The following is a 26,363-nucleotide window of genomic DNA, read 5'->3' on the forward strand; positions in this document are numbered from 1 at the left end:
ATGGATGGATGGATGGGTGGATGGATGGATGGATGGGTGGGTGGGTGCATGGATGGATGGATGGATGGATGGATGGTTGGGTGGATGGATGGATGGTTGGGTGGGTGGATGGATGGAAGGATGGATGGGTGGATGGATGGACGGACGGATGGATGGTTGGGTGGATGGATGGAAGGATGGTTGGGTGGATGGATGGATGGTTGGGTGGATGGATGGATGGATGGATGGTTGGGTGGATGGATGGATGGATGGATGGATGGATGGTTGGACGGATGGGCGGATGGTTGGGTGGATGGATGGATGGGCGGATGGTTGGGTGGATGGATGGATGGATGGGTGGATGGATGGAAGGATGGCAGAATGAATGACTGTCTATATGGAACATAAGGGCACAGTATCAGCCTCAAATTCCATTTTCCAAAGTGAGGAATTTCCCTCACTTCAGCTCTATTAACATCCAGATAATTTCCAACTAAATAAACTACACCAAAAATAAGCACATTTCCTTTGGCAATACTAAGTCCTCACTAAGAGGTGGATTATAAAAAAGAAATTTCTAGTAGCCCCTAGAATACTTATGCAAACAATTACAGAACAAGTTCAACAAATGCCATCAATGAATACGAACACACAGGGGACACACATTTACAACCTCTGAAAGGTGAGATCTCTTTTAAAAAAAAAAAATAGGACCTCTTTAACAAAATGTAACAATTGTAAATATTCGACCTGTCCATTCATGGAATGGGCTGCCTTGTGTGGTAGTAAATTCCCCATCCTAGTCTGTGTTCAAGCAGAGGGATCCCATGTCAGAAACACTGTAGACAGCTCAGCTGTATGGGGCAAGGGAGAGGCTTAGAAGAGTTTACACCTGTAATTCTTGGAAAACAGGTATTTGCTATTGAATGTCTACACAAAACCAGACCATCCCAGAATGGGATAAAAAGCCAGAAGCATCTTTCCTATATGTTCTGTGACTCTGGGCAATGTTCTATTTCCTCTGGGCCTCCGTGTGTGGCTGTAAAACGGGGGGGGGNGGGGGGGGGGGGGGGGGGGGGGGACGGCCAACCTGGCTGCTTATGGGCCAAGAAGTGTTTGGAATCCATAGACACAGGTAGAAGTCACTCCCGGCGTCTGAGACACAGCACAGGGGAGACGGGGAACAGCTTCTGAAAAATAGACTACTACTGCTATGAAGTTATGGAGTCATTTTGTTACGTGAGGAACGGCTGTGCAAACACACATCTTTCGTCTTGGCGTCTAGCTGGCTTCAGAAGAAAGGGCTAAGAGGCTCCGGGTCTCTTTCCCAGTGAGCCAGATAAATATGGATTATTCCTCTACCACCCCCAATAAGATGATGCTTTCCCTGAATCCCTAGGGAGGCATTCTAATGATTTTAAATACAGACATCAATTTAAGTAGAAACAGGTAGATTTAGAGCCTGGAAGACTTACCCCAATCTCTTTTAGATCTTTGTCTTGGAGTAACTGGAGTGGATCAATAAAAGTTTGCTTTACGTTAATATCCAGAGAGTCTTTCACCTCAGCCATTAGCTTCATGGATTCCCCAACTTCTATCAATGCATTGCCTTGAATAGAAAAAGCACATAAAAAAGGTTCTTCAGCAGAGTACTGGAGGATAATGGTGGTATTTAATTAATTCCTTCCCAAAAGTTTGTGGATGACCATGCAAAAAAAGTCCTCACCCTGGGACTGTTGAATCCTGACTCAGAAGAAAAAAAAAAAGAAGAAGAAACAGAGAAAGAAAGTCTCCTCATGGTCTGCATTTTCCTATCTTCTGTACTCTCTCCACTATATAAAATAAACGTAGGAGGCTCAGAGAGACAGAAGCACTTCCCACTTTGGCCACTAGATGGGGATAAAGCTCCTCTTTAAAAACTGGTAAAGGTATTCCCCCCTGCTTTTGGAAAGAAAGTTCACAGGGCACCCCACCACTTTTACAAAAGACCTACATTAGTATTTGTTTTTGCTAACTGAAAAAAATCCAAAGAGGATTTTTGCTTTTACAAAAAAAAAAAAAAGGGTAAAAGTGAGAATAACATTCAGCCTTTGTTTTACATTCAGTCATCAGAGAGGCAGTATGTACCCCAAGTCGTGAGAGCACACAGCGCCCCGGCATCCAGCAGCCACGGCTCTGAACTGTGTCTGTGAGCATCTGTGCGTTATCTCGACTTATTCTGTGCATGCACTCGCAAGACACGTGCACACACTAAGCTACAAGAAAAGCCTAAGAGAGGTTATTTTTGGGGTCTGGTAACACCCCCAAATAAATTAATAGTATATAATAAATTAATTACATAAATTAATAGTAATTTCTTCTTTGCTTTACACCATTCTGGTTTACAAAAGGCCTCGTAGGAATGCTCTACTTTCAGAGAGCAGGGAAATCTCTAGTTTTGTGAACTGGCACCTAGGGTTCCTTAGAAGTTCGAGAACAAAATCCCTCTTTGTAAACCATAAAAGGATTCATTCATCAGGGCTAAGTATCAACCAATAAAGGTTACACTAGAAATAAATGAACAAAACCTCCTGTCAGCTTCTAGCTACTAGATCTTGAGGTCACTCCCCATATCCTTTAGATGGTTCTAAGGCTCCGACCCTTTCTGATGTCAAAGAAAGCCTGGCAGGGTCACATGGGCCAGCCTTTCAGCAGGATGGGCAAGGTTTGCTCTTGCAATGAGGCCCGGGCCAGCCGTGCTTGGGCCTGGGCAGTGATCGGCAGCTTTTGCTGGATTATGCCCTGGTATCTTGGTGCCAGCTAACCCAAAGGAATTTGCAAGCCGGAGTCCTGGTGGCTGAGCAGAATGAGGGCTGCAGTTTCTCTAGAAGGCATCTCCGGGACATGACGCACCAGACCAAACTATTTTTCCTGTATCGGAGTTTTCCAAATTGACCTTGAAAACATGTAGAGCTTGGGGTCTCTCAACTTGGAGGCTAGAAAAAGACCTTAAGGGCCAGCCCAAGAATTTTCATTACTAGTAAATTCTGACCTCCAAGTTGTTGCACCGACTAGTCCAGCCATGCAGTTTATTCACCTGCAAAACAGCGATAGCAATGAAGACTCACTTCACCTTTTATTTTTATACGAACTAGAGAGTGCATGGTACAGGACCTTGCAAAATAGAACTGGCAACTCTTATTCTAAACGATGGCTGGCCAGGACTCCATCTTGACCCACTGGTAGCTTCATTCCTCCTACATGTCCTTAACTCACTCTCCAGAGTCAGGTTCTAAATCGTGCCAAGATAAAGAAGAGACATCCTTTCCCAGCCTGGGGACGCTTTCCTGCCCAACTAATCAGAAACAGAAGCTACGTTTCTGGACCCTCTGCCACCAGTACCTTCCCTTGCTCAGGCCTAGTGCTACGGATTCCACACGGATGTGGGGCTCAGCCTCCAGCCACTGAGGCTTCTGCACCTCAGCAAAGTTCTACCATATGGCCCCAAAAGGGGCCTGTTCCTCAGAACAGCAAGTAACCTATCCATTCCTGACGCCTTCCTGACGTTGTCTCTCTTCCTTAACACAAGTTCCTTTATGTCACTGGGGACCTGGGAAGCCATCACATCGTCTGCCTATCCAACCCCCCTGCCCAGCCACGTGGCAGGTGCACTGAAGGACTGGCCTTGGCTGCGAGGGCCTCCCACGCACCCTCACCTGGCCCCTCAATAGGTCTGCCTTCAGACAACAGGTCTGCCTTCGAAACAAGGAATAGGCCATCCTGTCTGCATTCGCCCGTGGAATAAAATAAAATTCACATTCTCCTGCTCTGAAGGATATTCTTACCCCCTGTGACTAATGAATGCTGTAGCATTCAGGATTTTTTAAAAGATTTTATTTGTTTATTTGAGAAAGAGAGAGAGCAAGAGAGAGAGAGAGCACGAGCTGTGGGGAGAGGAAGAAGTAGGCTCCCTGCTCGGGGCTTGAACCCAGGACCCTGGGATCATGACCTTAACCAAAAAGCCACCCGGGTGTCCCTGGGATTTTTTTTTTTTTTAATTTTCAGGAGATTCCCCCCCCCAATTTCCTATATCAATTACTATAGCCAAGTATCTGAATTCTCAATTTCTATACCCTGCCTTGTTACCCCCCACATGAATAGCAAAAGTGACAAATTCTCCTAGAAGACTAAATAGGTTACATTCAACTCACATCCAATTTATTAATTTAAAGAAATCTCAATCCAAATTTAATAGGCTTTTTGTTTTTAGTAAATGAGACTTAAAATGAGCCTAGGTTTCATCTGGAAAAAAAAAAGGTGAGTATATCCGTGAAATGTCTGCAATGAGATAACAAGGGGAAATTTTAACGTACATTACAATATACTTTAAAGTTATAATACTTAAAATACAACACTGGATCAAAATAGGGTACAGATCAAGAAGACAAACAAGAAAGGCCAGAAACAAACTTAGAATATAAAAATTTAGTCTGTAACGAAGTTTCTCTTAAATCAGAGGGGAAAGGTTGAACTTTTCAATGCAGTATTAGAACAGTTACCTATTTATTTGTGAGAAAACAAAATTAGAACCCTATTGCACAGTATCTGCCCATTAAACTCAGGAGCCTGGAAATTTAAACGTAAGAAAAGAAACAGGTTTCAAAATGAAAGTATAAATACACATTTATACAACTAGGGGGGAGTGGAAGTTTTTCTGAACACAGTAACAAAGCCATAAGCCCTAAAGGAAGACGTATGAGTCCCGCTACAAAGAAAGTAAGAATCTCTCCCCATTACAGAGGTCTCCATCCACGAGGTCAGGAGGTAGAGCCCTCCCTGGGGTGCAACCTCATTAACATATAAGGCAGACGAAGAGCAAATACCCTGACCTTTGAAAGAGCTCATGAACCAGGAAGGGGGAAAAAAATGAACACCTTAATGAAAAAATAGGCAAAAGATACAAATACACAATTGACAAAAATAACGACAAAGAGGAAGGTACTCTACCTTCCACATAATCCAAAAGGTAAAGTTAAAACAGCACTAAGAGATCAATTTTATATACTATGTATCAAATTATCAGTTATTTAAACTAAACTAAAAAAATAATTCCTGCAGTTAGCAATTGTGCTGGGAAAGTGCTCTCATGCACTCCTGGCAAGAGTGTCCGACTGGCATCAACTTTGGAGGGTCTTTTGGGAATCTGCTTCAAAAATCTGCAAAAACAGGCATACTCTCAACCCAGCAATTTCACAACTCAGGATTTCATCCAAGAACATCATCTTGGATATCCCCAAAGATTCACCTATGAAAACAGTTGTTATAAATGCTATGTAAAATTTTTTTGCTTCAAGAAAAAAAATCTGGGACACCTGGGTGGCTCAGTCAGTTAAGCGTCTGCCTTCAGCTCAGGTCATGATCCCAGGGTCCTGGGATCGAGTTCCGCATCGGGCTCCCTGCTCAGTGGGGAGTCTGCTTCTCTCTCTGCCTGCCGCTCCCCCTGCTTATGCTTGTGCTCTCTCTCTGACGAGTAAATAAATAAACTTAAAAAAAAAAAAGAAAGAAAAAATCTAAGTATCTAATTGGGATCGATTGAACGAGCTATGACATCACACATGATTATGCGGCATTTAGAAACAATATCGTAGAAGATTAATTATTTTATGACACAGATCAGAGTATAGTCAATGGGAATAAACAGGTTACAAAAGGGTCTAAGGGTAGACAGACCCCAACGTCACTTTGATTCTGGAAGTGTGCGTGTGCATACAGACGAGAATAAACAAAGGTTCTATCGCTGCATGTGTGATTGTGGGTGACGCTGGCATTCACTTTCTTGTATCTTCCAAACTTCCTGTGATGAACATGTATGACTTAGGTGATATAAAAATAATAATAAGGTTGTTAAAATGAGGGCATTGAGGGGTGCCTGGGTGGCTCCGTTGGTTGAGTATCCGACTCTAGGTTTTGACTCAGATCATGGTCTCAGGGTCTTGGGATCGAGTCCCGTGTTGGGCTCCATGCTCAGCAGGGAGTCTGCTTGAGGACTCTCTCTCTCTCCTTCTCCCTCTGCCCCCTCCCACTCTCTCACTAAGTAAATAAATAGATCTTAAAAAAAGAGAGAGAGAGAGAGAGAGAAGGCAGGTGCCCCATCTACGCGGGGCAGAGGAGGTGCTGCCCGTGTCCCAGGCGCTGTGCGCACTCACCGAACGTGGAGCCCTCGCCCAGCTCCTTCCCGTACTTCAGCATACAGTCGCCCAGCAAGCCTTCCGTCTGCGGGTAGCCGGTGGTTTTCACCTGTCCTCGAATCTTCGACACAGTGTTCAGCATTCCTAGCTTAGCTCTGTATGCTTAAAAACATTGTCATTTGTAATTCCTTCAAATGACAAAGCGGAGCCCCAGGTNACGGCCAACCTGGCTGCTTATGGGCCAAGAAGTGTTTGGAATCCATAGACACAGGTAGAAGTCACTCCCGGCGTCTGAGACACAGCACAGGGGAGACGGGGAACAGCTTCTGAAAAATAGACTACTACTGCTATGAAGTTATGGAGTCATTTTGTTACGTGAGGAACGGCTGTGCAAACACACATCTTTCGTCTTGGCGTCTAGCTGGCTTCAGAAGAAAGGGCTAAGAGGCTCCGGGTCTCTTTCCCAGTGAGCCAGATAAATATGGATTATTCCTCTACCACCCCCAATAAGATGATGCTTTCCCTGAATCCCTAGGGAGGCATTCTAATGATTTTAAATACAGACATCAATTTAAGTAGAAACAGGTAGATTTAGAGCCTGGAAGACTTACCCCAATCTCTTTTAGATCTTTGTCTTGGAGTAACTGGAGTGGATCAATAAAAGTTTGCTTTACGTTAATATCCAGAGAGTCTTTCACCTCAGCCATTAGCTTCATGGATTCCCCAACTTCTATCAATGCATTGCCTTGAATAGAAAAAGCACATAAAAAAGGTTCTTCAGCAGAGTACTGGAGGATAATGGTGGTATTTAATTAATTCCTTCCCAAAAGTTTGTGGATGACCATGCAAAAAAAGTCCTCACCCTGGGACTGTTGAATCCTGACTCAGAAGAAAAAAAAAAAGAAGAAGAAACAGAGAAAGAAAGTCTCCTCATGGTCTGCATTTTCCTATCTTCTGTACTCTCTCCACTATATAAAATAAACGTAGGAGGCTCAGAGAGACAGAAGCACTTCCCACTTTGGCCACTAGATGGGGATAAAGCTCCTCTTTAAAAACTGGTAAAGGTATTCCCCCCTGCTTTTGGAAAGAAAGTTCACAGGGCACCCCACCACTTTTACAAAAGACCTACATTAGTATTTGTTTTTGCTAACTGAAAAAAATCCAAAGAGGATTTTTGCTTTTACAAAAAAAAAAAAAGGGTAAAAGTGAGAATAACATTCAGCCTTTGTTTTACATTCAGTCATCAGAGAGGCAGTATGTACCCCAAGTCGTGAGAGCACACAGCGCCCCGGCATCCAGCAGCCACGGCTCTGAACTGTGTCTGTGAGCATCTGTGCGTTATCTCGACTTATTCTGTGCATGCACTCGCAAGACACGTGCACACACTAAGCTACAAGAAAAGCCTAAGAGAGGTTATTTTTGGGGTCTGGTAACACCCCCAAATAAATTAATAGTATATAATAAATTAATTACATAAATTAATAGTAATTTCTTCTTTGCTTTACACCATTCTGGTTTACAAAAGGCCTCGTAGGAATGCTCTACTTTCAGAGAGCAGGGAAATCTCTAGTTTTGTGAACTGGCACCTAGGGTTCCTTAGAAGTTCGAGAACAAAATCCCTCTTTGTAAACCATAAAAGGATTCATTCATCAGGGCTAAGTATCAACCAATAAAGGTTACACTAGAAATAAATGAACAAAACCTCCTGTCAGCTTCTAGCTACTAGATCTTGAGGTCACTCCCCATATCCTTTAGATGGTTCTAAGGCTCCGACCCTTTCTGATGTCAAAGAAAGCCTGGCAGGGTCACATGGGCCAGCCTTTCAGCAGGATGGGCAAGGTTTGCTCTTGCAATGAGGCCCGGGCCAGCCGTGCTTGGGCCTGGGCAGTGATCGGCAGCTTTTGCTGGATTATGCCCTGGTATCTTGGTGCCAGCTAACCCAAAGGAATTTGCAAGCCGGAGTCCTGGTGGCTGAGCAGAATGAGGGCTGCAGTTTCTCTAGAAGGCATCTCCGGGACATGACGCACCAGACCAAACTATTTTTCCTGTATCGGAGTTTTCCAAATTGACCTTGAAAACATGTAGAGCTTGGGGTCTCTCAACTTGGAGGCTAGAAAAAGACCTTAAGGGCCAGCCCAAGAATTTTCATTACTAGTAAATTCTGACCTCCAAGTTGTTGCACCGACTAGTCCAGCCATGCAGTTTATTCACCTGCAAAACAGCGATAGCAATGAAGACTCACTTCACCTTTTATTTTTATACGAACTAGAGAGTGCATGGTACAGGACCTTGCAAAATAGAACTGGCAACTCTTATTCTAAACGATGGCTGGCCAGGACTCCATCTTGACCCACTGGTAGCTTCATTCCTCCTACATGTCCTTAACTCACTCTCCAGAGTCAGGTTCTAAATCGTGCCAAGATAAAGAAGAGACATCCTTTCCCAGCCTGGGGACGCTTTCCTGCCCAACTAATCAGAAACAGAAGCTACGTTTCTGGACCCTCTGCCACCAGTACCTTCCCTTGCTCAGGCTTAGTGCTACGGATTCCACACGGATGTGGGGCTCAGCCTCCAGCCACTGAGGCTTCTGCACCTCAGCAAAGTTCTACCATATGGCCCCAAAAGGGGCCTGTTCCTCAGAACAGCAAGTAACCTATCCATTCCTGACGCCTTCCTGACGTTGTCTCTCTTCCTTAACACAAGTTCCTTTATGTCACTGGGGACCTGGGAAGCCATCACATCGTCTGCCTATCCAACCCCCCTGCCCAGCCACGTGGCAGGTGCACTGAAGGACTGGCCTTGGCTGCGAGGGCCTCCCACGCACCCTCACCTGGCCCCTCAATAGGTCTGCCTTCAGACAACAGGTCTGCCTTCGAAACAAGGAATAGGCCATCCTGTCTGCATTCGCCCGTGGAATAAAATAAAATTCACATTCTCCTGCTCTGAAGGATATTCTTACCCCCTGTGACTAATGAATGCTGTAGCATTCAGGATTTTTTAAAAGATTTTATTTGTTTATTTGAGAAAGAGAGAGAGCAAGAGAGAGAGAGAGCACGAGCTGTGGGGAGAGGAAGAAGTAGGCTCCCTGCTCGGGGCTTGAACCCAGGACCCTGGGATCATGACCTTAACCAAAAAGCCACCCGGGTGTCCCTGGGATTTTTTTTTTTTTTAATTTTCAGGAGATTCCCCCCCCCCATTTCCTATATCAATTACTATAGCCAAGTATCTGAATTCTCAATTTCTATACCCTGCCTTGTTACCCCCCACATGAATAGCAAAAGTGACAAATTCTCCTAGAAGACTAAATAGGTTACATTCAACTCACATCCAATTTATTAATTTAAAGAAATCTCAATCCAAATTTAATAGGCTTTTTGTTTTTAGTAAATGAGACTTAAAATGAGTCTAGGTTTCATCTGGAAAAAAAAAAGGTGAGTATATCCGTGAAATGTCTGCAATGAGATAACAAGGGGAAATTTTAACGTATATTACAATATACTTTAAAGTTATAATACTTAAAATACAACACTGGATCAAAATAGGGTACAGATCAAGAAGACAAACAAGAAAGGCCAGAAACAAACTTAGAATATAAAAATTTAGTCTGTAACGAAGTTTCTCTTAAATCAGAGGGGAAAGGTTGAACTTTTCAATGCAGTATTAGAACAATTACCTATTTATTTGTGAGAAAACAAAATTAGAACCCTATTGCACAGTATCTGCCCATTAAACTCAGGAGCCTGGAAATTTAAACGTAAGAAAAGAAACATGTTTCAAAATGAAAGTATAAATACACATTTATACAACTAGGGGGGAGTGGAAGTTTTTCTGAACACAGTAACAAAGCCATAAGCCCTAAAGGAAGACGTATGAGTCCCGCTACAAAGAAAGTAAGAATCTCTCCCCATTACAGAGGTCTCCATCCACGAGGTCAGGAGGTAGAGCCCTCCCTGGGGTGCAACCTCATTAACATATAAGGCAGACGAAGAGCAAATACCCTGACCTTTGAAAGAGCTCATGAACCAGGAAGGGGGAAAAAAATGAACACCTTAATGAAAAAATAGGCAAAAGATACAAATACACAATTGACAAAAATAACGACAAAGAGGAAGGCACTCTACCTTCCGCATAATCCAAAAGGTAAAGTTAAAACAGCACTAAGAGATCAATTTTATATACTATGTATCAAATTATCAGTTATTTAAACTAAACTAAAAAAATAATTCCTGCAGTTAGCAATTGTGCTGGGAAAGTGCTCTCATGCACTCCTGGCAAGAGTGTCCGACTGGCATCAACTTTGGAGGGTCTTTTGGGAATCTGCTTCAAAAATCTGCAAAAACAGGCATACTCTCAACCCAGCAATTTCACAACTCAGGATTTCATCCAAGAACACCATCTTGGATATCCCCAAAGATTCACCTATGAAAACAGTTGTTATAAATGCTATGTAAAATTTTTTTGCTTCAAGAAAAAAAATCTGGGACACCTGGGTGGCTCAGTCAGTTAAGCGTCTGCCTTCAGCTCAGGTCATGATCCCAGGGTCCTGGGATGGAGTTCCGCATCGGGCTCCCTGCTCAGTGGGGAGTCTGCTTCTCTCTCTGCCTGCCGCTCCCCCTGCTTATGCTTGTGCTCTCTCTCTGACGAGTAAATAAATAAACTTAAAAAAAAAAAAGAAAGAAAAAATCTAAGTATCTAATTGGGATCGATTGAACGAGCTATGACATCACACATGATTATGCGGCATTTAGAAACAATATCGTAGAAGATTAATTATTTTATGACACAGATCAGAGTATAGTCAATGGGAATAAACAGGTTACAAAAGGGTCTAAGGGTAGACAGACCCCAACGTCACTTTGATTCTGGAAGTGTGCGTGTGCATACAGACGAGAATAAACAAAGGTTCTATCGCTGCATGTGTGATTGTGGGTGACGCTGGCATTCACTTTCTTGTATCTTCCAAACTTCCTGTGATGAACATGTATGACTTAGGTGATATAAAAATAATAATAAGGTTGTTAAAATGAGGGCATTGAGGGGTGCCTGGGTGGCTCCGTTGGTTGAGTATCCGACTCTAGGTTTTGACTCAGATCATGGTCTCAGGGTCTTGGGATCGAGTCCCGTGTTGGGCTCCATGCTCAGCAGGGAGTCTGCTTGAGGACTCTCTCTCTCTCCTTCTCCCTCTGCCCCCTCCCACTCTCTCACTAAGTAAATAAATAGATCTTAAAAAAAGAGAGAGAGAGAGAGAGAGAAGGCAGGTGCCCCATCTACGCGGGGCAGAGGAGGTGCTGCCCGTGTCCCAGGCGCTGTGCGCACTCACCGAACGTGGAGCCCTCGCCCAGCTCCTTCCCGTACTTCAGCATACAGTCGCCCAGCAAGCCTTCCGTCTGCGGGTAGCCGGTGGTTTTCACCTGTCCTCGAATCTTCGACACAGTGTTCAGCATTCCTAGCTTAGCTCTGTATGCTTAAAAACATTGTCATTTGTAATTCCTTCAAATGACAAAGCGGACCCACAGGTCCGTCGCATTGAACACAGGACGGTCAAACAAAGGCCACCTGGCGGACACCTTGCAGGAGGCCCAGGCCCAGGGCCAGGTGTGACCGATTCCATCTCTCACATGATTTCCCAGATTCTTTTACCAAGGCAGGGGCAGGGCGTGGGGGGTGGGGCACTGAGCACACTACTGCACAGCCAGGATGGAAACAGGAACGGTGCCCACGCCGCGGACTGCAAACAGGACCTGGGCTCCCCCACCCCCGCCCCGAGTCAGGCGCGGACACCTGGGCAGGCGATCCTTCCTGGGGCCCAACCGATCACTAAGAACAGAACTGCTGAGGCGGACATTTCAAACCACCAGCAGCCATGAACACCCTCCCCGCGCCCCAAGGATGTATTCGGCCTGATTATATCCGTGTCATGAAGAAGGGCTGCTGCTCATTCCTGCTTGGAAGCAGAGCCAATTGGACTCACGCAAGGAGTGTTTACTGATCCCAGCTCTGTGGGGCAGCCCATGCCAGGTACTGGGGCTCCAGAGAGACCAGGCCAGGGTCCGCCCTGAAGGAGCTCAGAGTCTAGTTACTACGGTGAGGCAGAGCATACAAGACGTGCTTTGCAGATCAAGTTTGGGAGGATGTCAAGAAAAGGAAACCTTAGCGATATTGCTAAATAAAGATGGAAAGATGCCCCTAAAAAGGCAGAAACTGTGTCAATAAAGCGTGGAAGAGGGAATGCTTATGGTCTAGGGCCAAAAGATAAAAACCAGGCTGGCTTGACCTAAGCAGAAATTAAAACAGGACAAATCAGGAGGTATCTATGGGAAAATGGAACTATGCACTGAATCCCAAGCTAAGGATTTGGGATTTTATTGTACAGGCCAGAGAGTGAATCACTTACTAGCTTGTGGTGTTTGCGATAACTTTAGGAAGAAATGGGATCAACTTCTATTTTCTTTGACTTTAATAATTACGTTTGTTTAATGTATTCTAGCAGGGCCTCTCAAACTGTAATGCGCATAAAATCACCCAAGGATCCTGTTAAAATGCAAAGTCTGATTCAGGCAATTTGGGATGAGCCCAAGATTCTGCATTTCCCAGTCTCTCAGGTAACATTTATTCTGCTTTTGACGCTCCCAAGTGCCAGCCTTTCTGAATCCTGCCCACCCAGCTTCAAAGCAGTTCTCCTCCTGGTCCCTGCACACAAAGGCTTCACTCTCCTACAAACCACACACACACACACACACACACACACACACACACACACACTCAGCTCCTCCTTCCCACTGTCAGGAAGATAGCAGGCAAGTGACTGATAGCCATTAAACTGGAAATAACCAGAGGCCTCTGTCCAAGTGGACACTTCCACTGTTGGCCCACCCCATTCCTACACCCTTCCAATGTCAGTTCTTTGAGGATGGGATCTTGGTCCAACTTCGCAGCATCTCCGGATCCAGGAAAACCCCTCGCCAAGAGTAAGTGCTTGCTAGTACGTGCTGACTGATTTATCAGGAAAAGGAACTTACGTGGCTCATCTCAATCACTGAGGCCAGGCAAGAGATGTATTTATCATAGTTCTTAAAATTCTAATCATCTGTACAATTCTAAAGACTTCCACACCCACCAACCTCCCTGGACATGATTTTTATAAAATTTATGTTTTTACATTTTTCCTGTCTTGATTTTCAGATGGTTGGATCTGTGCTGATTCTCATAGCCAAGGGAATCACAGGCACTACGTGCAAATAATTAATTCCGAAAAAAGAAAGTCAGTTTTGGGACTGCACAGAATTCGAGGCTTGGATGCCCTGCCGCCTGTCAGTTTCTGCACTTCACAACCCAGGAAAAACTCATCAAGGTGGTATTGCTTCCTGACCTCGGAATTAAAATCCTTCTGTGGAAGCAATTTCAAAGGAATAGACAGAGCAGGATGACAGAATTTTTTTTTTTTTCTAAAAGAGGAGATGCCTCAGGAAGAAAACATATACAAAATGTTTAGTGGCTCTCTGAAGCATCTCCTAAGAGATGCCTGTGCTTAGTGGTGCCTCGTGGCTTAGCGGTGCCTGGCGGCTGAGACCAAGCCTCCATCCGAATGATGTCACTGTGGCTCACAGAAGTGTCTGCTCTGTTTCTCATCAGCGAGGATTCATTGAAATTACCTCCGGTCACTGGCTTGACTTTAAAAAAACTGAATTTTATTATTTGGATGCAAAAGACATTGTTTCTAAACTATGTCAGCCATATGTCAAGTAAACATGGGCTATTGATCTGTGACAGTGAATGAACAAGAGAATATTTCAAGACATTTTCTAACTTTACCTGGATTTGGCTGAAGATATTCTGTGGCTTTCGAGAGAATTTCTGCAACAGCTTTATTGGTAATATCTATTTTCTTTAAAAGAAAAACACATAAAAATGTTGGTAAGTGACATTGAATTCACAGAAAAACAGAGAAGTAATATGCATTAATTTAATACTTTAAACACATTATTATGGTGAGTTTAACCTAAATGAACGTCAGCATTTTGGGGGAGAAGCAATTAATTTCTCACTTTGATTTTGGAACAACTCTTTCTCCCCATGATGACGGAGAACATTCATTTCTTTTTCTTTTTAACATTAAAGTGAGTGTTCATGTAATATTTAGAAAACTCGGACAAGTCATTAAGCTCCACTAGATTACTGGATATACTTGAAGGTCTCTCAAGCCAACACAAGGCTTGTCTGAGCCAGACTTTCTTATCTGCTGAGTGAACTTGATGTCTACACTCACATAAGGACACCCTAATAATGATTTACGTTAGAAACTACCACAGTAAATCAAGAACGAAAGAATCATTCTCACTAGCATATCACTAACATAAACACCCATGTGTTCCATCTGCCACGTGAAGACTGAATCTTTCCTTCCACAAAACTATTCCTGGACACTGGCTGCTGGTTAACCAGACACCAAGTGTGAGAATATACAATTAAGTTAAATATGCACATTACGATAGCTTTATTTTATACCATCAATAACCTGAAAGAAAATGCAAGGGAAAAGGAGATCTCATTCATAAGAGCAATTTAAAAATATGCAACGATAAGGAATAAATATAATGAGAAATGTACACTATCTATTTCAAAAACCATATTCCTGAATGGGAAAGTTTAATTGTACAAAGATGTAAATCCTCCCCCAAATTAACATGTACAATTAACTCAAATCTCATCTCAATTTTAATTTTTTTCTTTTTTTTGTTACAACTTGGCAAATTAATAATAAAGTTAGATTCATGCCTCACGCTACATACTGGATTACAAATATAGACCTAAAAACAAAGTGTAAAGGTACTAACTTATACAGGAGTGTATTTTGAAATATGTGGATGGGAAGAATCTTCTAAGCATGACCCCAATCCAAATGCTGTGTAAGTGAAAAGACATAGTACACGAAGTTTGACAATCTTGGCAAAAATGAAAGAGAGAGAAAACTGTACAAGGGACATGCGCTTAGAATTCATAATATACAGAACTCCCATTTAAAGGACAAAAACAAAAACAAAACTCAACCCAACTAGAAGGGACAAGAACATAAACTGGCAATCCACAAATGGGGGAAAGTATAAGTTCAAACACTTGACAAAATAGTCAGAAAAATTGTAACTTAAAAAGGAGATACTTTTCACTCACCAGAGTGACCAAAAACAATTTTTTTTAACTGATTTGACCCAATATTAGGTATTATACAGGTGTGGAGGAATGGGCCCTTTGACACACAAAGAGCAAAACAGATACAACTCTGGAGATCAAGGTAAAGGACCTACTAATGGGCATATTCGTGCCACTCTCGGACTTCCAAAAATTTATCACCTGGAAACACACCAGCAAAGTGCAATGACCTAAAAGGATGTTAGACCATGTTATGTCGTATAAAAAACCAAAACCAACTTGAATGATAAGAAGTAAGCGATTGACTGGATAAATCGTGCAACATCCAAATAAAGGAATACTCTTTACTCATCAGACAGAAAATACAAGGAAGTGCCACACGTACTGGGAAGATGCCCATAGAGCACTGTCAGGGAAAGAAAGCAAGTTGTAGAGTGCTTTGTAATACAAGAAATTCATCTTTGTAATTGAAACGACGACGATCTGATCAGGGTCAGAAGCTTTCAACCAAGCTAGCTCAACCAGCCTGAAACTGTATTTGTTCCCTTAGCTGAATGCCTAAATCCAGGGCCCCAGGAAGGTTTAAAAAGACAAAGACAGTATGTAAATGATGAAGAAATGAATCACACTTGCATTACTGGTGCACACGTGCCCGCTGTGTGCAAGGTGCGTGCACGTACGTGCATCTGGCCTCGTAACAAGGTTTGTAAGCTCTGAACTCTCTTCAGTACGTTCGACTGTTTATGAAGATCATTGAAATGTTTAAGAGAATAGGATCACCTAAATGTTTATGTTTTACTAGAGTTTCAAGAAATGTAAGTACTTAGGAAAGCCATATTTTAAATTTGACATGACATTAGAGCAATTCCATGCATTGCATTTGTGATCTAGACATTTGAAATGTCTAAGAGAATCTGCTTAATGTAACTGGAGATAAATGTTTAAGGATTTAATCTGTTAAACCTATGATGTAAGGGAACCTAAATGAAGATTAACTGAAAATGATCACCCTCTTTATGCCAAAACTACTAAATTTATAAATAAGATTCAGCAGTTCAGTTTAAGCTTAAGAAAAACTAGGTTTTAGGGTTTATAAACTTTCCTAAGTTTCATATTAATTAAGACAACTTAGAGTGTTCCCTTCCATGTATCCAACCTTCATTAGACATGAAAAGCCACCAGGAAGGCTAGGCGTCATCTCTGAAGGGTGACAATGAGATCTGTGTCAGGGGTACTTTCTATTTTAGATCCTTCTCTATCCTTTGGGAGGAAAAAAAGCCAAGAGACAAGTGGCCAAAACTCACAGGCCTTGTGTGCACAGAGTAGAGCAGCTTTCAGGACAGCCCAGCTATCGAAACTGGGAATCCACCCTTTACAAAATGAAGGAGATGCCCACTAGCCACGTTGGCAAATATGGGCAATAAAGATGAACACTGAAAAAATAATCCATGCACTTTAAAAACAAAAAAAAAAATAAAACAAAGCCTCCCTCCTAGAATAACTAAGGATATTGTGGGCAGGGGGAGATGCTCAGGGTAACAAAATGCTATGCAATGTCTGCTGCAAACCATTAGAACAAACAGGGGAAAGTACAGAGGTAAAAATTATTTTTGTAAAGTCTACTTGGTATGAAGGCATCTTTGTCCATTGATTAAATCTGTAATTTCCTTCAAAGGCTGGCACCCTACCCCTACAGTGCCCCAAAGCCTGTGCCACTGACTCTATCGGGCCTCAGCCTGAGCTGGAGAGCTGCGAGCAGCCCTGGTAACTATGATGGTTGTTCATAGTATTCTATTTTTTTAAATTATTTTTAAAACGAATCCATACCCCCCCCTTAAAAGAAGAGAATCCACACCTGCCACTATATCCATCTTACTCCTTAAGTGATTTATTTGTGCTTACCCTTCTCTCTCTCGATCACACTTGGTAGAGGTAGCTTTTTGGGGGGGAAAAATAGTTCTTGGTTTTAGTTATTGATTCTACCTTTTTGTTATTGTTTCCTATTTTATTGATCTCTCATTTATCTGTATTGATTTCTTCCTTCCACTTAAAATGATTTAATTTGCTGTTATTTTCCTAGCTTCTTGGCTTAAATGATTTATTCATGTTCTTCAAACATTTATTTTCTAATAACTGTATTTAATATGTAGCCATATACCACAGGTTCTGATATATACAATTCTGTCTCTCCTGACTAAATGAACTTTGATTTTACTTTTCATTTCCTCTTTAAGCCAAGAATAATTTTTACACATTTTTAAATTTCCAAACATCCAGAATTGGGAAGGTTTACCTTCCTTGTAATCCTTGCATTCTATGATTTTACACTGGGAAATTTTTTTAGTTTTTTCTGGAGACTAGTATATGATTATCTTAATTGTTCTAAAAGGACTTAAAAAGAATACAGATTCTCAATTTGAAGAATGCAGATATCTGTGTTTATAATCAAAGCTATGAATCATATTTTGTACTAATTGTCTATGAGCCAACCTATTATTATCAATTTAATCTGTTATTTTATGAGAGGTATATGAAATCTTCTACTCCGGATTTTGTTGATTTTCCACGTATTTCTGACAACTTTTACCTTATGTATTTAGATGCCATGTTATGTGGTGCATAGTGGTTCATAGCTATTACAATTTTCTGACAGACTATATGACTGCATCTTTTTAAATTATTTTTTAGATCTATTTATTTTAGAGGGAGAGAGACAGAGAGCACAAGCGGGGGGTGGGGCAGAGAGAAAGGGAGAGAGAGAATCCTCAAGCAGACTCCAGGCTGAGCACGGAGGCTGACAAGGGCCCCAATCCCAGGACCCTAAGATCATGACCTGAGCCAAAATGAAGAGCCAGCTGCTTTAACCAACTGAGCCACCCAGGTGCCCCTGTTTTATAACTTTTTCCATTTAGTGGGTTGTGGGGGTTTTTGGCATCAAATTTTACTTTGACATTACTGTTGGTCCTCCATTTCTGTATGGTTAGGATTTGTCATGGAATATCTCGATTCCTTTGTCATTTCTATGTCATGTTTCAAGTGGGTCTGATACTATCTGATTAATCTCTTCCAGAAAGTCCTTAAAATTTCTGGTCACATATTAGATATTTCCATGCTTCTCGCTGCTTTGCACTTCTGTCATTCACTGGGGTTTTAGGAAGAAAAGGAAGTAAACAAGAGGGATCCCAGTCCATCAACTGAAACTAAAATTGCTGAAATGTGCTTTTAAATTTAACATTTAAACTGAATCATTTTGTGAGTAATAAAGTTACACATGATATCTTTATATACCAAGGGATTTTCAAAAGCAATTTCAGATATGCCAATGATGTTAAAATATTTCTAGGCTTTTCAATTTTTAGAAATTAAGTTTTTTCAAAAGCAAAACAAAATGAGCTTTTCCTCTCAAAGCATTAACATTTCTCGAAACCTAACAGTGCTCATTCAGAATATAAAGAGCTCCCTGGAGGACAGTCCGGCCACGGCCAGGGTATCCTGATGACAGGAGCACTCCAAGCCATAGCCCGGGATTAGACTTCCTCCCCATATCTGATGATAGCTCTACAACCTGCTATACACTGTATCCTCCACGCTACATCTGAGGATGCTTTGCTTTCTCTCTGCCCTCTCTCATCTGGGTAGTCTAGTTATTAAAACAAGGCTACGTTTAAAGGGCCCAAGACCAAGGGGAAGGAAACTGAGGACGCTGATAATTACTAGTGGTCCCAGTTCTACTGCCACCTAGGATATTCCACACAGCTGACCAGGAAACAGGTTAAGGGACAGAGATTCTACAGTCTTCCTTTTTGGAAGTTGTTACAATCATTTCTGTAACAAACTCATCATATTTTTCTCAGTGCTTTCATACATATTAATTTTTTGCATAATTATCCCAGCATCTATGTGAGGCAAGCAGGGCACACATTATCAAACTTGTGTCACCGGTCAGAAAAGATGAAAGAGCTTCTCCAAGTTCACATTGCTGGTTCTAGTGACAGAACCCAGATAACTGTTACTTGTCACGCAGCTTCTGTAACACATGGGAACAGAGCCAGGGTCTTCCACACAATCAATCAATCTTTACGTATCTGAAGGGTCTCATCCCAGAAATACATTTTGATGTTCCAGATACATCATCACAGTTACTTTGGTCTTTTTCCTTGCAAAAATTGTTTGCCAACACTGACCATCTTTTCAGCATTCTGACTTTTGTCCACTAGGGGGAACCAACTAGCCATATCCCATCTCCACATTAAAGGGTCTTTACATCCCAGATTCCCACTAATATCCTTTACATTATCACATCACAATGAAAATCAAATCTGTAATACAACTGACATTAACATGTTTTCTTACCCTCTCCATGTCAAGAAATTCGTCATCTAGTTTCGTTCCTTCGACACCACTTATTTTTTCACTAAATAGCTGCAGAAATAAACAGAAGTTACATTGTACAATCTGTTATCATAGTTTCTGACTCAAATTATTACAAACAAAAACAAACTCACGTTCAGCTTGTTGCATTTTTTACTAAGTCCTTTAAGAAAATTGTTGGAACGAGCAAACAAATCAAAGGACACTGGAATATGTGTATTTCTCACTCAACAGATATTAATCATGCACCTACTGTATGTAAAGTACATAGTAGGTGCTCTAGTAGAAACAGAGATAAATAAGATCCTTATCATCCAGGAACCTAGAGTTCAGCAGAAGAGTTAATACACACACACTCAACTGAAATACAAGGGAAGAAAAATCCGAACAAAATACTGCTGGGTACAAATTACTGTAAACATACCAAGTAACAGGCATTTCAGTGATTCATAGGATTCTGGGAGCCCACAGTGCGGGGTGGGGGGGCATCCCGGACCTGTTTCCTACAAGGCTTGGCATTTGAGCTACCCATTTAAGGATAAGGGACATTTCAACAGGCAGCACTGAAAAAGCCTCGCATGAGGCAACACACAGAAAAATGCCCAGAGACAGCAATGTGTAGGACGCGTGTACCTCCTTGCCACTCTGGTACTTAGACCAGATAATTCTCTGTTGCGGGAGGCTGTCCAGATGCTTAACATCATGCCTGGCCTCTACCCACTCGATGTCAGCAGTGCACACATACCCACGAAGGGACAACCAGAAACGTCCCTGGATGGTTAAGAATCACTGGTAGAGGACAAATGTGTTCAAGAAACAGCAGGAAACTTGGTTTGACTACAATGAATAGTGATCGAGGGAGAATGCAGGAAAATGAACACTGAAAGTTAGAGAGGGCAGATCACACAAATGCTCAAATGCCCCGCTGGAAGGTATGACTGAGCAGTCCCTGAAGATTCTTCGTCCAAGACAGTGCAGTCAGAGAAACCCCTTAGCAAAGTGACTCTGGTTCCAGTGGGGGTTGCTTTAGAGAACAAGGAGGAGGGATGAAAACAAGTTAAATCACTTTCTTTAGAAAAGCACATCAACGTAATTTGTTTATACCTTTAAAATATTTATATGAATTTGAGAATCAGTAGTAAAGCAGGGGAAGGGTTTACCATCAATTAATGGTAACAGGATTCCAGGTTCTTTTACATGTAAGTATGACTTTCTGCTCCTATTTACACTGCGACTGTAAATATAGTATTACTCTTTAATACTAAGAATGTAGGTGTAGACAACAGGTAACTTCCATTCAAGGTGTGAGGAAGAATTACTTGGACAGAGTAGATAGGGGAAGAGTACACAATGGCCATGATTTTTTATCTTCTCTGTAGCTATGTCTCTGCAGCTCGTCCTGGCCAGAGCTAGAGACTACGTACCCCCGGAGTGAATCTGAGTTGGACCTGACACTTGTTTTGAACCACAGACAGAAGCGTAGGCCTTAGCAGATCTTGTATGCTTTCAGTCATTCTCTTAAAACCCTGCTGCCACCATGTGAACAGGCCTGGGCTAACATGCTGGGCGGTGAGAGGCAAGTGGCCCAAACACCCCCCTCAGGACAACCAGGTGCTCCCCAGAATCAGAGTCCCGGTTGACCTGCAGCTGACTGCAGGCACAGGAGATAAGCCATGGAAACAGGAGTTGAAAAGATGATGGTTGTTTTACAGGAAACACTGGAGTGCTTTGTTACTCAACAAAAGCTAGCTGATACACTACACAATAGTTCTTGTTTTTCAGGCTCAGTATAGATGTCGGGGGATTCTCCTGATGCCCTGATGCAAGGTACAGCCTTCCCCAGAAACAGTGCAGAATCCCAGGGCCACACACCGAGCAGTGTTTACAATGGAAGTATCCATCAATTAGATCCCCCAAACACCTTTTTGTCAGTAGTGAAACCACTTAAAATACTAGTTCTTAACTTTGGAGGTCATACTCTGAGACTCTAATGTAAAGTTACACAACCACACCCCAGGAAAAACACCCATTTTGTTGCATGAATCGTAGATTGCAAAAATGGCCACAATGCCTTGTAGCTCCTCCCACTAAGAAGTGAGGTCTGTTTCTCTACCAGGTGACTAGTTTTTGTCAATAGAGTAGAAAGTAAGTGACGCTGCATGAGCCCTGAGTTCGGGTCTTACAGGTACGTTACAGCTGTAAAGTGGCTGTGTAGATCTGCCCGCCCTCTGAGCTCCACTCTAACCATCGCCACGTGAATAAGCCTGAGCTAGCATGCTGGAGAAGGAAAGCCCACTCAGAGCAGATAAGCCTTCCAGGCGGAGTCCTCTCAGAGCACCAAACTGACTTGGCAGCTGACTACCAACAGATGAGTAAGCTCAAACCCCGCTGAGATCAGCCGGACCAACAGACCTCCCCAGTGAGCCCGGCCCAAACTACAAGTTCACAAAACTGGGGATAAATAGTTTCTGCTTTTGAGTCACTATGTTTTGAGGTGGTCTGTTCTACAGCAAAACACCGATACAGTTGCCTAGAATTTCAGAGGGTTCCTGGAACCCCCTCTGCGGAAGCCCATGCACGGATCCCTGTTTTAAAATACCCATTTGAAAAACTCCTTAGCACTGACAGGCAGACCAGAAACTTCCTTAACCTGAATCCAGTCTTACCGGTTCAGGTTATACCTGTTCTATTTTCAAAAAGCAGAGTGTCTAATAGAAGGAGGAATGTTCCCATTTTTAAGAACAAAAAATAGTGAGATTAATATTCCTTTCTTGTTTGGAAAGAGACAATAATATAGGACGGTTTACAACATGAGTCACAGGTTAAGAGTCATGATCATTCTGCTTTTTCTGAATTACCCAGTGATGTTCAGCTGTTTCGAGAAAGTAAGTATAAATATACATTTGGTATCAGCTCCTTAGACCATACGATGATATTTGATACTTCATCACTCAAAGAATATGGTTGAGCATCTCCTGTGTCCAAGGCACCACAACTAGTACATGGACATAAAGACAAAAAAGACAAGCATGACCCCCAAGGACTCCTGACCACCTCAAAGAGGTACAGAAACTGAAGTTCTATTTCTTGTAAGTGTTAGGAGCTAAATATAAATACTCAAGCTCCTACTTCTAGTGAAGATAACTAGATAAAATCAACTCTGATACACTCCCTCTGCTCTGAATACACAGCAAGGATAGACTGAATATCAAAAAAGGGGGGGGGACCATAAAGATAAGCAATGCTTTTAAAACAGAATCAACTTTTTTCGTGGACCAGAAAAGGAAGAGAGAAACACAACATGATGGACAGGGTTAAGTCTCAGTTGTACTGGTGTCTTGTCTGCCACAGGCTCTGGTGGCCAGCAGTCTGGCTCCTGTTGGGTAAAAAGGTATCTACAAGTTCCCCATGAGACAAGAGCCTGGAATCAGGCTGTGCTTAAACCCAGGGGATGGGAAGGAAAAGGAAGTTGGAAAAAACATCCATATGCAAACCACTGTCTGAGTTTAGCACCTTTGCCAATCCACAGGCCCAGGGAGACTGGAGAGCAAGGAAGCAACTGGGTCACCCCCAGCTCTCTGGCTAGATCAAGATACCCCCAATATCACCAGAGAACAGAAACCACTCATCAGCACTGGGGCCTTGGGAAGCCAGTTGGAAGAACTCACAACCACTAGAGAGAAGTGAGCAAAGATGGGGTATGAGTAACAAAGACACCCTCCCCCATAAAAATTAAGCACAGAACTCTAAATTCTAGAGCACAAGGCTAAATCTAACACCAAGTAAGAAAGCCAACAAAATCATAGATCACAACATGAATTCACTTGTGGTAAATATCATTTTATGAAACAATATGACAGAAACCTTATATGTATGCTTATGATATTATCAATATGATAAATGAAAGAATAACTTCTACTATTAAAGAGCAAACAATTACACAAAAGGGAAATTTTTTAAATTGCTATTGAAAATGAGAAGTCTGGGAAATAAAAAACACATAATCATGAAAACAAAATATTCAATAAATGGGATAAATTTCAGACTGGGCACGATCAAAGAACGAACTAGTAAACTAGAAAAGATTACTAGGGAATGTATGGAAAGGACAAAAAATTTTAAAGGAAAAAGACCTTTTAAAAAAAATATGAAATATCCGTTTGGAGGATAAGATATGTCTGATTGGCACTCCAGAAAAAAGGACAGAATAAAGGAGACTCAGTATTTTAAGAGTTAATAGCTCTGGGTTTTTTGTTCTTGTGGGGTTGTTTTTTGTTTTGTTTTGTTTTGTTTTGCTTTTTTTGAACAACGGAATGAAGGTATGAGTCCACAGTTTAGAAGTATACTCAAATGCTAAGCAAGGTGAGGATTAATTCACAAATCAAAAGTTCAAGCATAAACAATTCTGAAACTCCCAGTAAAACAGCAATAAGATTTACAGCAGACTTCTCTTTGGCAACGGCAGATTCCAGGCGGCGATGGAATATGAGTTTCAAAGTGCTAAGAAACGTGAAAATCTAGAATTTTGTGTCTCCCTGAACTGTTACTTAATAAGAAAACAAAACAAAGACATATTCAGACAGACCATCATAGTTTCTAATAAGAGGAATGTTAAAGTACTTCATCAAGGAAATAAAAGTTGATCCATGATGGAAGGTGTGAACTGTAAAAAAACAACAGTAGGAACAAACTGACACACTATGGTGGCAAATGTAACTACTATTAAAATCAAACAAGCAGAAACAAATATGTGAGTTCACAAAAGGGTGACATTATAACCTTAAGCAGTAGTAAGATGGGAGGGGGAGGGCGTTCAGTGGCTATTCGGAGCACTGTAAGGTTCCTCCATGTTCAGGAGAGGTGGGAAATGGACATCACTTTAAACATTGTTAAAACAATAGATAAGAATCTGTGTTATATAATTAATGGTAACTACTAAAAGCATAAAACGATAATCTACATATAGCACTCTGCATGTTATAACATAGTATGGATACCAGCACGTTGGTGGAAAATCACTGTTTCCCAATCCAAAAAAAAGAAAAACAAGAAAAAAAGGTTGGCAAAGTCGGGGTTGGGGCAGAGAACAAAGGGGATTACAAATGGAAACCACAACAGAAGAGAGTAATAAGTCTAAATACATCAGTAATTATTATCCATGTAAATGATTAAGTTCAACATGTTAAAGGATAAATAAAGTAGATTTTTAAAGTTTTTATTCATATTTTTTAGTAATCCCTACACCCAACATGGGGCTTAAACTCACAATCCCCAGATCTAGGGTCATGTGCTTACAGACTGAACAAGCCAGGGGCCCCCAGAGTGGATTTTTTAAGTCCTGCTATATGCAGCTTCTAAGAGACATACCTAAAATATAACTGAAAATAAGTAGATATGTTAAACCTACTATGAAAATGCTGATAAAAGAAAGTTGGTAACAATAGTATCAGACAAAAAAGACTTTAAGGCAAAGCACTAATAAGGATAGAGAATCAATCTAATAATAGAAGGAGAAATCCACCAAATTACTGTTATAATAATGATCCACCTAACAGCACAGCTTCAAAAAACTAATAATAAAGCAAAAACTGGGAGAAATAATTTAAGTCCACAATCATAGCAGGAGATTTCAGTACAACTCCTATGGAAAACTGAAGGCCCAAATGTGAATTAAAAAAAAAAAAAGACTCGGAAGGAATATAGATGATCTGAAAGACCAACCTTGATCAAATATGAACACATATACCCATCCCTCCAGCCAATAAACAGAAAAATGTATATTCTCTGCAAGTAGAAATAAAACATTAGAAAAACTGATCACTTACTAGGTCACAAAATCAACTAACACCATATAGAACATTTTTAAAAATTTTACCATCATGCCCTTAAATTAGAAATCAATAATACTAATAAATATGTAGGTATAAAAATTTTAAATTTGGTCCTAAATAACAATGAATTATGAAAGAAGCCCTAATAGAAATTACAAAAAAACCTTTAACAATGAAAATAGTACCCATCAAAACCTGTGTGGGATGCAGCAAGAGCGCTGTTTAGAAATCAATGAAATTACCTTAAATTCATCAACACGAAAAGCCATTTCAACTTAACGTTTCAAATATTAATGACACATGTCATTCAATCTAATTCATGAAGTATCTGAAAGTCCACCGACTCTGAGATCATTCCACATGCCACCGCTCACGGGCCCACTGAGAAGCAGAAGCCGATGGCCAGAACACAGAAGTAAGTACTGTTCCATAACACAGATGCAGAATTTGCTATTACAACTCAGATGGAAGGAAGCAAATTATATGGATGAGGAGGTACCAAGAACGCTCCAGAACAGAACCTAGAAGGATATGTGGAGAGCACCAAAGAGACAGGAGAAGAAGTGGCATTTCCAGCAGAGAGAACAGCATAAGCCTACACATAACTTATTTTAAAAAGATATGGAGGCATTCAGGAAACAGCACAGTGATCGATAAGGTAACTGATATGAAAGACTGACCCCAAATGAAAGTGAATATATAAGCATATGGGCAGGGGCCAGAACCTGAGGCTGAACTTAATCCTGTGAGCAGTGAAGACGTTCAAGCAGGGGAGTAGATGATGAGATCTGCCTTTCATCTAGGAAGATCACCCCCTTGGCCCACAGGAGAAGGTGCCAGACAGGCACCCGAGGACGGGCAGGGAGCA

At 41.6% G+C, this 26,363-nt stretch overlaps 2 protein-coding genes across 3 annotated transcripts in view; both read right to left on the bottom strand.

Annotated features, from left to right (window-relative positions):
* LOC100467513 overlaps positions 1 to 26,363 on the bottom strand; it is a 76,590-nt gene that overhangs the window by 38,786 nt on the left and 11,441 nt on the right. Inside the window, exons 2-8 of the mRNA XM_034668884.1 lie at positions 19,647 to 19,715; positions 13,959 to 14,031; positions 11,467 to 11,610; positions 6,758 to 6,891; positions 6,452 to 6,472; positions 6,165 to 6,267; positions 1,455 to 1,588 (exon numbers count right to left, since the gene is read on the bottom strand). Of these exons, the coding sequence (XP_034524775.1) occupies positions 1,455 to 1,588; positions 6,165 to 6,267; positions 6,452 to 6,472; positions 6,758 to 6,891; positions 11,467 to 11,610; positions 13,959 to 14,031; positions 19,647 to 19,715 (678 nt within the window). The remainder of the gene's footprint in view (positions 1 to 1,454; positions 1,589 to 6,164; positions 6,268 to 6,451; positions 6,473 to 6,757; positions 6,892 to 11,466; positions 11,611 to 13,958; positions 14,032 to 19,646; positions 19,716 to 26,363) is intronic.
* LOC117803702 (endophilin-A3-like) lies at positions 1,082 to 6,338 on the bottom strand. Of its 2 annotated transcripts, none has more exons than XM_034667807.1 (3): positions 6,165 to 6,338; positions 1,455 to 1,588; positions 1,082 to 1,169 (listed from the first exon to the last, which is right to left on the bottom strand). In XM_034667807.1, the coding sequence occupies exons 1-3, from the start codon at positions 6,286 to 6,288 to the stop codon at positions 1,122 to 1,124; spliced, it is 306 nt and encodes a 101-aa protein (XP_034523698.1). In that variant the 5' UTR covers positions 6,289 to 6,338; the 3' UTR covers positions 1,082 to 1,121. The 2 variants fall into 2 exon arrangements, with proteins under 2 accessions (XP_034523698.1, XP_034523697.1); XM_034667806.1 differs by having other exon boundaries at positions 1,107 to 1,181.

The sequence above is a fragment of the Ailuropoda melanoleuca genome, chromosome 9, assembly GCF_002007445.2.
Source record: "Ailuropoda melanoleuca isolate Jingjing chromosome 9, ASM200744v2, whole genome shotgun sequence".
Taxonomy (NCBI): Eukaryota; Metazoa; Chordata; class Mammalia; order Carnivora; family Ursidae; genus Ailuropoda; species Ailuropoda melanoleuca.